At 39.7% G+C, this 12,162-nt stretch overlaps 1 protein-coding gene across 8 annotated transcripts in view; it reads right to left on the bottom strand.

Moving 5' to 3' along the window:
• Positions 1 to 1,373: 1,373 nt before the first annotated feature.
• LOC131346077 (echinoderm microtubule-associated protein-like 4) overlaps positions 1,374 to 12,162 on the bottom strand; it is a 93,538-nt gene continuing 82,749 nt past the window's right edge. For all 8 annotated transcript variants that reach the window (XM_058379469.1, XM_058379447.1, XM_058379431.1 and 5 more), the window contains 5 exons: positions 11,137 to 11,234; positions 8,184 to 8,271; positions 7,881 to 7,979; positions 7,108 to 7,238; positions 1,374 to 5,906 (listed from right to left, as the gene is read on the bottom strand). In XM_058379469.1, coding sequence (XP_058235452.1) covers positions 5,487 to 5,906; positions 7,108 to 7,238; positions 7,881 to 7,979; positions 8,184 to 8,271; positions 11,137 to 11,234 — 836 coding nt within the window. In that variant the 3' untranslated portion in view covers positions 1,374 to 5,486. The remainder of the gene's footprint in view (positions 5,907 to 7,107; positions 7,239 to 7,880; positions 7,980 to 8,183; positions 8,272 to 11,136; positions 11,235 to 12,162) is intronic.

Raw genomic sequence — 12,162 nt, forward strand, 5'->3', positions numbered from 1 at the left:
CCTACATCCTGAGCTCAGCATGTTATTGCCTGTGCAGCCTTTTGTGTATGTTCTCCACAAGTTCATTTGGGTTTATTCCCAAAAAACATTTCAGTAGATGTGTGTGCTTGGTGCTCAAGCTGTTTCTTGCTCGCTCTCTCTCTCTCTCTCTCTCTCTCTCTCTATCTATCTATATATATATATATATATATATATAGAGAGAGAGAGAGAGAGAGAGAGAGAGAGAGAGAGAGAGAGTTTATGTATCAGTCACAAGGGGCCCTTTTGTGGTGTTAAAAGATGGTAAGGTTAATTTTAACTAAATGTGATTAAGTTTAATTATTTTTAAAAATGTACATTCAAATTTTATTTCACACATACAAACACTTATAGTATGCATAGTATGTATGTATTTATTTATTTAAAATGATGATTTCTATGTAGTTTGGTTTTTAATTTTATATTATTATTTAAATTTGTATTATATTTATTTATTTATTTAAGTTTGCATCATTTGCTTAAAGGCATGGGTGTCCAATCTTATCCGCAATGGGCCAGTGTGTGTGTGTGTGTGTACAGGTTTTCATTCCAGCAAAGCAAAACCCAGACCTGAAAGGGGTGTTGAAAGCCAGGAAGAGAAAACCGGACATCACTGCTTTAAGGGTTCTCTCAGCGGGACACTCGAAACACTCCTTCAAGAGTTTGATCAAAAGAAGAAACACATAGCCATATCATTTTAAAATGAATGTTTATTTTCTAAAATCTTTAGTATTTTTCTGCCCATTGACAGGAATGCATGAAAGACATAATGGCTCAAACACTGTTACAAGAAAAAAAAAAAAAAAAAAAAAAAAAGTTCATATTTGTCAACATAATTTTTTGCAACCAACTTCATCATGTTTTATCACAAAGCTTTTTTCCCACTCATCCAATGCGGATCTGATGGAGCAAACTGGCAAATTGGGAAAGCATTCTGGGAATTTGATTCCAGGGTTCCTGGTGTGGAAAGGGCCACTAGCTGGAGATCCAGAACATTCCAGAAGAGTTTAAATTTTCCACTCCAGTTTTGCATTGTCTCACTCCTTCCTTCTTCCTTTCTCCCTTTCTCACCCACATGTATTTTGTTTTTATTCATTAATACAAGGCCATTTCACGCACTGCAAATGTCTGTAGAAACACTTCCGATATACAGACCTTTAAAAAACAAAACAAAACAAAAGAAAACAAAAAAACTCAGTCTGATTTCTGAAGGTCAGACACGGATCTGGCCTGCCCTATGAAAATCTCTGCATTTATCCACAGTGCCATTTCAATGATATAAAAAGTACTTCTGGATATCACACCTGCTGTCATAAAACAAAACACCTCTTCAAAAGCCAAAAAAATACAATATATTTACCAATACCATATTCCACACTCACCCAAAGAAGACACATAGCAAGGCCACTCGTGACATTCAAGAAACATTCCTAATGAAGCCCCTTATTTACACACCAATGTCAGGTGAGAGAGTCGTGAAGGTCATTTTCACTGGATCCAAAAAAAAAAAAGGGAAAAAAAAGGGGGGAGGTGAGTTTCACAAGTACGAGTCCTAGAGGCAAGCTGTATCCGAGTGAATGGAAATGACTGAGAAGAGCATCCTCTTTACATCAGAGCTGCTTTCTAACTGCAGGTTCATGATCATGAGCAGGTTCGTTATGAGATTTCTTATCAGCTAGGTTTTCAGTGTGGTTCTGCAGCAAATCATCCAAAAGGCTATTCTTGATGAACACGGCTATTGTTATTGTACAGGATGCATTCCCGCTGATATATACAAACCGAGGAACTATTATATACATATAGTATCCACATGTGAATGTACAAATAATGGTGTATGGAAATGGTAACCTGTGAAATCCCTGAACTTAGCCTGAAGCTCACGCCGGTCACAAAGACCAAGGGCATGTTGTATTGTATTGTATTGTATTGTATTGTGTGTGGAATTTTTTTTTTTGTCATTTTAAGGAGGTGATACAACAGCACAGAGGCAGAAGTAGGAGAGGAAGGTGACCAGGTCTGACCCTGAGCAAAGGAACAGTGCCATTTTGCACTAAAGCTAAGTATTACAGCAAAAGCAGGTTCGAATAAGTCTATAGAAATCCAACAGATGTATTCTCTCTGAAAAAACCATTATTAAAAAAAAAAAAAAAATGGTGGCAATGCCAAAAAACCTCATAAACCTAAAGGGTTAGAAAAACTGCAGACCAGCTGGAGGAGAGCGGCTGTAGTACCAGCACTGCTGCAGCGATATACCTCACTGCACCACTTGGTAGCAAATCATCATCTTTACATTCCACCTATAAAACACTTCCCATGCCGAAATGGCTTTTCTGAACATGCACACCACCTACAACTAGACCAGTATCAAATACACTCAGAACTTGAAATACTAAATGCTTCCATGTGTATAAAAAAAACAACAACCATAAAAACACAGCATAAGTTCATCATTCACATACCAAAATCTTTAGAACCCCCCTCCCCTCCCCCGACTCTTAATATTCCTAATGTCTTCATTATTCTTACCGTTTAAAGAGAAATCATGCATTACCACCAGACTCATGCCTTTATACATACTCATCCCTAATATTCAATACTAAAACGTTCATCTGTCCAGTTCAATACCTCGCAATGCTGCACGTGTACAGAAGATGTCGCCAGCAACACGTCTGAGACCAGGCTGCTGTCTTTCTTTCTTTTCTTTTTTTTTTAAAGTGTAGACTCTTATTGTGAGAAAGCTTAGGCCTGTGTTTAAATGTTTTCAGCAAACACTTATCATCTTCCTTTTGTATAAGTGCATGTTAGCCTTATTCACACATCATGCAGGGAGTCAATAGGAGCTTATAAAATTAAGAAGGAGCTTATAACAGGGAGTAGAAGTGGGGGGGTTCGAACAGGTAAGAGGAGTCAGTAAAATGTTATATCAGAGATCAGGCTCTAAGAGTCAGAAGGAGTTAGTAAGAGGTTATAAGAGTGAGCAGGAAGATATAATAGTAAGCAGGAACTACTAAGAGGTTATAAGGTTGAGTTTTAAGTGTGAGCAGGATGTTATAATTAGTGAGCAAAGGTTAGTAAGGATAGAAGAGTAAACAGGGTGTTATAAGAGTGAGGCAGAGGATACTAGAGTGAGCAGGAGGTTACTGGAGTGAGTAAGAGGTTATAAGATTGAGCAGGATGTTATAAGATTTCGAAGGAGGTTATAATAGGAGCAGGAGGTTATAAGAGTTAGAAGGATGTTATAACAGAAGCAGGAGGTTAGAAGAGGTAGAAGGATGGTATAACAGGAGCAGGAGGTTAGAAGAGTTAGAAGGATGTTATAACAGGAGCAGGAGGTTATAACAGGAGCAGGAGGTTAGAAGAGTTAGAAAGAGGTTATAACAGGAGCAGGAGGTTAGAAGAGTTAGAAAGAGGTTATAACAGGAGCAGGAGGTTAGAAGAGTTAGAAAGAGGTTATAACAGGAGCAGGAGGTTATAACAGAAGCAGGAGGTTAGAAGAGGTAGAAGGATGTTATAACAGGAGCAGGAGGTTAGAAGAGTTAGAAAGAGGTTATAACAGGAGCAGAAGGTTATAACAGAAGCAGGAGGTTAGAAGAGTTAGAAAGAGGTTATAACAGGAGCAGGAGGTTATAACAGAAGCAGGAGGTTAGAAGAGTTAGAAGGATGTTATAACAGGAGCAGGAGGTTAGAAGAGTTAGAAGGATGTTACAAGAGTTAGAAGGATGTTACAGTTTCAGCAGTGATGTATATACATTTACTGAAAATCAGCTCTAGTAGCAGCACCTTAGTATTTTGTATGGTCTACCTAAATAACAGAGGGAAGGTGATGAGTGCATGTTGAAAACAGGTCTAGATTTAGGATCATCATTAAATTTGGAGGCAGTTTCTGTCAGGATTTGGTGCTTCACTCTTTCATAACTGTAAAAAGCACGTCTCTGTTACTGGGAACAAGAAACAGTGAGAGTGAAGAGCCACCAAGATTGTTACCGGAGACTTCTCTTCGGTGCTGCAGCTCCGGCTTAAAATACATCAAACACTTCAATATTTTATCCTTTAACCCAGTATCTTTGTCACAATGCATTACTGAAGTGGTGAAAAACACTCAGAAAGAAAAAAACGGACAACAAGGACAGATCTCTCTCCCACACTCTGACTAGGAAGATGACCTAAAGAGTGATCCTGAGTTCCTGTGGGAAGGAGGAAAGGAAGATGCACTAACATCTTGTGGAATGAAAGATGAAAGGAAAAAAAAAAAATAATCAGCTCATCCATCAGCACGTGATCTCATACACACACACAATCACACACATTTAAGACTCATTTAATCTACTCTCAAAATAAAAATTAAAAAAAAACAGTCCAATGAACAGAATAAAGGGGGAAAAAACAGACTGAAAACGAATCTCGAACGGAAAAAGAACAGTGCTAAAGAATTCAGGTTAAAAAAAATGTGGCGCTTGGATAAGAGGAGTTTAGATGAAGTCTGTTCGAGGATGTTTTTTTGCGAGACGATCCATGCTGAAGACGTTGAGACAGCCTGCTGATCTGATCTGCATACGCCGTGCTGGCCAGAGCTTCAGAGACGCACCAGATGAAGTCCAGAAGAACATTTTTAACAAACTGCAGCCTCAGAAAAACTGTGTGTGGATGTGTGTATATATGTGTGTGTGTCTGTGTGTGTGTGTTAATAATCTGATTGATAATATACCTAGTCGATCATCAATAATTAGCTTCATGCCATGCTTAAAATTTTGTCCATGATGATGAAGACGCCAATGAGCTCAGTGAGTGAGTTTGAGTCCATTCAATGAGTCAGTGTTACCTGCCTGGCATTTTCAAAAGATTCTTGGCTCAGGTAAAGATGCTATGCAGGCATTTCACAACAACAACAACAACAACAACAACAAAAAAGATTCTGAATCCTCATTATTCACAAAATAGAGTAAATGATTAGTTTAAAAGTCTTAACATAAGCCTATATTCTATAATTTCACTAATTTCAGCTATACTTTGCATTTATACTGGCAGATATTTTATTCTATGTTAAGGTTCCTTTGATGATCTGATAAATCATTGTTTTGTTTTTGTTTTTTTGGTATGTGCCCCTATGTGTGTGTGTGTTGGAGTAAACCTCATGTTTGTGTAGTGTTTGTGTGTATCAGTGTATCCGGGCATGCTAGTGTCTGTTTGTGTATTTTCGACAGCTTTTTTTTTTTTTTTTTTTTTTTTTAATCTACGAAGCACGATTCCTCCTGGGCAACACAACGGCGATACTTCATTCATTTTTGCCTCTTTTCTCCCTCTCGGATTAACGACATACATACATGTGTTGAAAGAAACATAGAAAGAACCTGAAAAGATTAAAATTTTAAGGAGCCCCTGTGCATGCGCTGCAACCTTCACGGCAAGCGTAGTGCCTGTGGGTGAAGCACTCGAATGGAGACCAGGGCTGATCACCTCGGCCACCAGTTTTAAGAGGGCGGAGTGAAGGGTGTGCCCTCGTCGCTGGGCGTGGCTGTGTCATCACTTGGCTCCAGACTGTCCTTTGGGCTCACGGTGCTATCGGAAGTGGGCGTGGGCTCATCTGTGGGAGGTGGAGTTTCGTGGTTTTCTTGCTGTCCGTTAGGGGTGGCGTCCAGCGACTCAGTAGGGGTCGGGGGTGGCGTATTGGTGTCAGGTTCCATTCTGGTGATAGGCAGAGAGGTGGGGACAGCAGCCACAGGGGCCTGGACTCGTGTGCTTGAGTTCTGCATGGGATCGCTCATGCCCATGCAGCGCCACTGCATGATGCTGGTGTCCTTGCCGCCTGTCGACACCAGGTGCCTGTCGTTGTGCATGAAGCTAACGTTGGTCACGTGACTGCTGTGGGCACTGTACTTATGACTTGGGGCCTGTGATGAGAAAAGTTCAAATGAGTTCACTTGTCCAATTTATTAGGAGCACCTCTACACCTGCTCATTCATTCATCTAATTATCAATATTGGTATCAGAGGGGCTGAGCTGAGTATTTCAGAAACTGCTGATCTCCTTGCATTTTTAGAGATAAGCAGAGATTACACACAATGCTACACAAGTCATTATATAGAGATCTTTCTCTATTATACACATGGACACAGGTTCACCAAAACCTTTGTTTGTATCAACTGCGAGCTTGTACCTACTGTAGCCTCAGATTAATGCTGTGGTCGTCCCAGAAATAGTATAGTGTAGTCTGCTTATACCTCTGAGAAGGTGTGTGTGGTGTTGATTTCCTAGTTTTCTATAACAGCACAGCTGTGACAACAATGCTGACTGTAATTCAAACCCCAGATTCATACGAATATGTTTGGTTTTATATATTTAAGTTACCGTTTCTATAGAAACAGCAAATTCACAAGGAGATGTATGGGTACATGCTCCACATAATCTAAGCTTAATAATAAACAGATGAAAGCCGTGTTATTTAATGAAGAAGGACATATAATTCTTGAACAGTGAAGCTTGTAGACATTTAACTTACATTTATGGAAGGGACAAAGGGACCTGTTTATAGCTGCTATAAGGGTAGTGATATTTATTCTACAGATGTTTTAACATGTTTAACGTATATGCTTATTATTAAAGAGTATATCGTTTTTGGTTAATAAAAAATTGCTGGCAACTTGCTGTGATATAAAGATTGAAAACTAATCAACCTCAGGGTGGTGATGTATCACATCAAGCTGTCATGTTATATTCCTAATCTCCACCAGTGCTATAATTTGACATAATTTGAAGAATTTGGACATTCAGATACATCTGATTTCACACATGTAATTAATAAATGTATAAAATACGGTATAGGTTTCTGATACAGTTTGTGCTTGATGCAAGTAAAAAAAAAAAAAGAATTATTGTAAATGACATGAGTGCTACAATGATTAAAGACTGTTTAAATAATAGATAAGAGAGAAAACTGAATGAGTTTAGAGTGGAAAAGTGAGGTCAAAGTTATAACATGGGTATATACTGTAATCTTCCTTGTTTCTTAGTAAAGGCTTTTTATACTATTGCCAGTGAATACGATATTAAGGTGAGACAAACAGCTCTTATAACATCTGTGTTGGCACTGACCTTAGGTCTGGAGCAGGGGTACTGGAACAGATGTACCTTGCAGAAATCATCAGCCAGAGCAATGACTTTCCTGTTGTGAGATCTGACCAGAGCGTTGATATCTGTTCCGTCTGAACCTTCGGGCCACACTCCTGTTCGACAACAAGCACAAAACACCAGACGCATCATCAGTCAGGGTTCATCACTGTTTACTGCATGAGGCTAAAACTTGAAGACACTCATACACACTCAGATATGCAATAAAACAAGCATGCACTTATGTACACTGATATACTGGGGACCTTCAATTAGATTAAATAACAAGCGTCACATGCTCTAGAGGCTATTTACTGGAACTCTGCATAGAGAGTCATGACAACTATTCTGATCTCTATCTGAATATCACGTCACACACACTGAAGCTGTGTGGTAGAAATCTGCAAGATGTTATCAGTGAGAGTTTCGCTCCGTCTGGCTAGCTGAAGCCGAATCGGCAAATTACTACCAAACCGTGTGTGTGTGTGTGTTACTGCTGACTCTGCTACTGTTATTTCTGAATCATATTCACCAGATCAACAAGGCTAGACATGGAGCACTTGGTGAGGTTAAACTGAAAGACTGTTGAAAGAAGAGCAACAATAAAAAGACGAACTAACAAGAAGAGACAATTGTGGGGCAGAAAAACCACTGGACCATGAAAACAGCTCTAAACACAAAGCAAAAACACATACAAATAAGAAAACCGGTCAGCGGAACTCTAAAGCCCACATTGCTCAAAAACTCGTCATACTGACCGAAGACATGGAATCCCAGCACACACGTGTATGTGGCCCAGTCGATGTCTTTACAATCAGAGCGGTTACGAATCAGCTTACAGCCATTTGGAATGTCCCCTGAAGGAAAAAACAAAATTGAGGGAATGAGGGAAAGACAGAGAAAGTGTGTGTGTGTGTGTGTGTGTGAGAGACAGAGAGAGAGAGCAATACTTTAAAATGTTGAGTAATTGCACAAGAATAAAATAAAATGTGAGTGACAGACTTATTTCATTTTTCTGTGTGTGTGTGTGTGTGTGTGTGTTCCTGTGGCTGCACACTCACAGTAGAGGATTTCATAGTCTCCTGAGTTGGACATAATGAACTTGTTGTCGGGGGACCAGTCAAGATGCGTAATGTAGCTGGAATGTCCCTGTAGAAAAAAGGGAGGGGAAAAAAATATCAGATTGTGAGAAACATGTATGTCCATGATCCAATGGCAACAGAGCTAATTGGCTGTATCTAAAAGAAAATGTTAATTCAGGTTATCGGTGGCTGTTCATCTGCTTTTAAAGTCAATTTCCTCTCCTTCCTGCTTTCTCAAGCTCAATTAGGCAGAAGATAAGTTACACACAACCCATACAAAAAGCCACTGAGTCAGAGTCGGTTATTCTATAAGGCCTGCAAACACACTGCAGAGCCACAAACACACACTGCGCAGAGAGAAGAATACGGATTTAATTGTATAATATTTAATTAAATTGTTCTCAGGGCAGCGAGGTAGTAGAATTGCTAACGTTTTAATATTGGATAAAGGAATTAGCGTGTTCATGGTATTAGCTGTGTTTTATTGTCATCAAAATTTTCTGCATACTTCTGCACACTTGATAACATAACATTTTTGTGATTTTGTTCAGTCTACATGCTCCAAGTGAACATGTGAGGCTTATCCCTCCTTCACTCCTCCTGGACCAGAATGCAATATTGGCAAATCCAGTATTTAATGAATTACACAATCACTTGTGTAGTATAGGGTGCCAAAACCTTTGCTTCTTAAACTGGAGAAGGCAACGAATTTCATACTTAGTAAATCATATTTAGACACCAGGTTTTAGACATCAAGTTTATAGGTTGTTAAATATTAGACGTTTTTGACTCCTGACAGACAGACAGATGGACAGACAGACAGACAGTCAGACAGGAAGAGAGACAGATAGGCTCTCATCCCAGAAACCCTCACTCCCCTGATTAGAGAGAACCTTCGTTTGTTCCTTTCCATACTCTTTGATTCACTTTAATAGGTCTGCTTTCCATTTCATCACATGCAAATATTCACGCACATGCATGCACACACCACCAAGCCTGGGGCAAAATCTACTGGAGTCGCACTGCGTGCATGCACACACAAACACACACAAAACTGCATCAATGAACTGAGAGTATGTGGGGGGGGGGGAAATAGCACTCCATCCATACATACGCTAGCCCACATCACCAACATCGGCCTTCTGGGAAACTCCAACCAGACCAATTCGTCTTCCTCTGCCTGGCTCTCATCCACACACACATATCCGTACCTTCCCCAGCCCCCGCCCCGCAGTGCCAGACACTGTTTTATTATGCAGCTGTTGTGCAGCTGTGCAGCCCCCTCCTTTTGTATACCGAACTAGCTTGATGTGTGTATACAGCCTTTGGTGTGAATAAAGCCACAAAGCAGACCTCGCCACGACGTCTCTCTCTTTCCCCCACTGTGGCTCGTGTTCCTCTCTGTCTCATGAGAGCTTGCTTTGATGGATACCGTGCCACTGCTTTACCACATCTGCACACTTCCATTCAATAGCACAGCATCCACATTACAGACTAGCTCATACACACACACTCGCACACAATGACATACTGTATGCTGTTCTGTCCTGTAGCATACTGTATTGCCTATCTGCACTGTCTCCTGTGAATAAGGCCAACTTACTTTTTCGTCTTTAGCTCTGTATTGTTTTATGTAGCACCAGCATCCTGGAGGAACATTGTTTCATTTCACTATGCACTGTGTCAGCTATGTATGGTCAAAATGACAATAAAAGCTTCTTCACTTTACATGATTAAATGCAAATATCCATAACCTGTGATTCAGGCCAGAAATGTGACTCAGTAATGGGGATTAAGAGAGCACCAGACTGATACAGAGCATCCATATCAGAGCAACACTGACCTGAAATACTGGGTCACATTAACAGATCCACAGAAGTGGATTCTCTATAGACTGTGAATGCATGTGATGTTACACAGCCTTTAAGTCCTGTCTGCAACACCATCTGAACAGGCTTTGGAGTAATTCAGTGTAAACATTTTTCAGTGTAAAATAAGCTTCTTATTACTTAAAAAAAAAAAACTTAAATTGCACTTCAAACATGATGGAAGCTATTAAAGAAAAAGTAGTCCAGAAAATCTGATCTCACTGGGAGCTTGACTCAGATGCCAGAAGCTGACCATCTGACATCTTGATCAGTTTTTAACTGATGGAAAGAACAAAAACATTTGATTTGATTTCGCAGGTCATCCTGAGCTGCATGTCCAGAAATTTCAATCAGACTTCATACGTTTTGAGTCCAACTAGAATAAAGTGTGTTGCTTGGACGGTAGAAAATTTTAACTTTTAGCTCAGACTGTATATCATAAAATTTGATCTGAGCTTCTTGCTTCCTTAATTTCTCAGGCAAGGACATGAAGTGAAAGGTTGAGCTACGAGAGAGAAAACGCTGGCAGAGGGAAAGTGGGAAAGAAAAACAGGTCGAACAGAGGTAGGATTCATAACGTTCTGGCGAGTTCCACCCCAGTGAGACGTGAAGCAGGTCACAGCCGATGCAGTATCACGCTCCATAAACGCTCACCTCGAACGAGCCTCGACTCTCCTGACCTTTCCAAAGCTGTTAATAACATTCAGCTATAGTAGAAGCTACACATCTGATGTATGTATTACTGACAGCAAAAGCAACACCGCTCCTGTTATCTCTTCATCTCAGGAGACAATAACTCGCGTGTACATTTCTAGCAGCGCTTTTCAACCTCTCAGCATTTTTCTCTCACACACACACACTCATACATCCTCTTACATTAAGATGTCAGATGTTACAACACCTGAGGGAGAAATACACTGACTTCAATAAAGCTAGTGAGGGCAAATGTTCACATAAAGGCACATACAAACATTCACACACACCTTGCTGACTTACACAAACAGACATTCTATATTATAATCATCATCTTCTCTGTAAGAGTTGAAAAAAAGCGAGAGACTTACAGAGCATTTCCCGTATCTGCTGTACTTGCGTCCATTATCCGACACCGTGTAGAGGTAAATGAAGTTATCGTGTGATCCCACTGCCAGCAGTGTACCATCTGGAAAAAAATAAAGAAGAGAAAGAAGAAAAGAGAAATGAGAAAGGAGCTCGTGGTTTCCAATGTGGATATGTGGGTTTGAATATTTTTACATAGTAATTATTAAAAAATAAGTCTAGCAGTTTATATGCTAGAGCTGCTCGATCCATTTTCATACCAATGCTCGGCTTTTTCTCGACACTTATTGGCCAGAAAGTGTTGCTTCTTTATCTCTAATATCACGGCTCATAAAATAACTATGATCACAGAGACTTCTGTGATGTACGCTTCACCTAACCGGAAAGAAATCGTGTGGAATTGTTAGTTGTAATGGTGCTGTTTTTTTGTGAAACGTTTTAATTAAGTTTTATTGGACATGTTTAGAAGGAGACATCAGTGTCAGTGTTTGTGTAACAGAGGTAACATGGATGCTTAAGGTTTGTTTTTTATTTTTTCCTCCATCACCCTACGCTTTCTGTAGCTGAATATTTTCCTATAGCAACCTGCCTCAAGTGTTTTATTGCTTGTATAACAAATCATGGCAAAGAACATGGCAGTACCAGTCAAATCCCTGCTTGAATGCTTTTATCAAATTCATTAAAACAAACAAATGTTTGTTTCGTACTCATTTTTATTTTTAAGTAAAGTTTGCTGTCTGCTGATATTGCCTTACAAATGTCAGACCTTTCCTGTTCAACTGTCCATTACACTCTCAGACTGAATCCCAAACAGCCTTTTCTTCACTATACACTTCATATGGTAGTGTACTACATGTCCAAGTGAACAGTATTTGAGATTTAACCAGAGAAAAGAACCGCCTGTTGAAAATGGTTCAATACTTTCGATTAGAAAACTGAACACAACTTTAAAGAAGTGATAAAGCATTAAGACTAAATCTAGCGCCCGTGTGTCTTTCCCTAAACTCGCATTAGACAATTAAACATAGAAA

Source organism: Hemibagrus wyckioides, linkage group LG03, assembly GCF_019097595.1.
Source record: "Hemibagrus wyckioides isolate EC202008001 linkage group LG03, SWU_Hwy_1.0, whole genome shotgun sequence".
NCBI lineage: Eukaryota > Metazoa > Chordata > Actinopteri > Siluriformes > Bagridae > Hemibagrus > Hemibagrus wyckioides.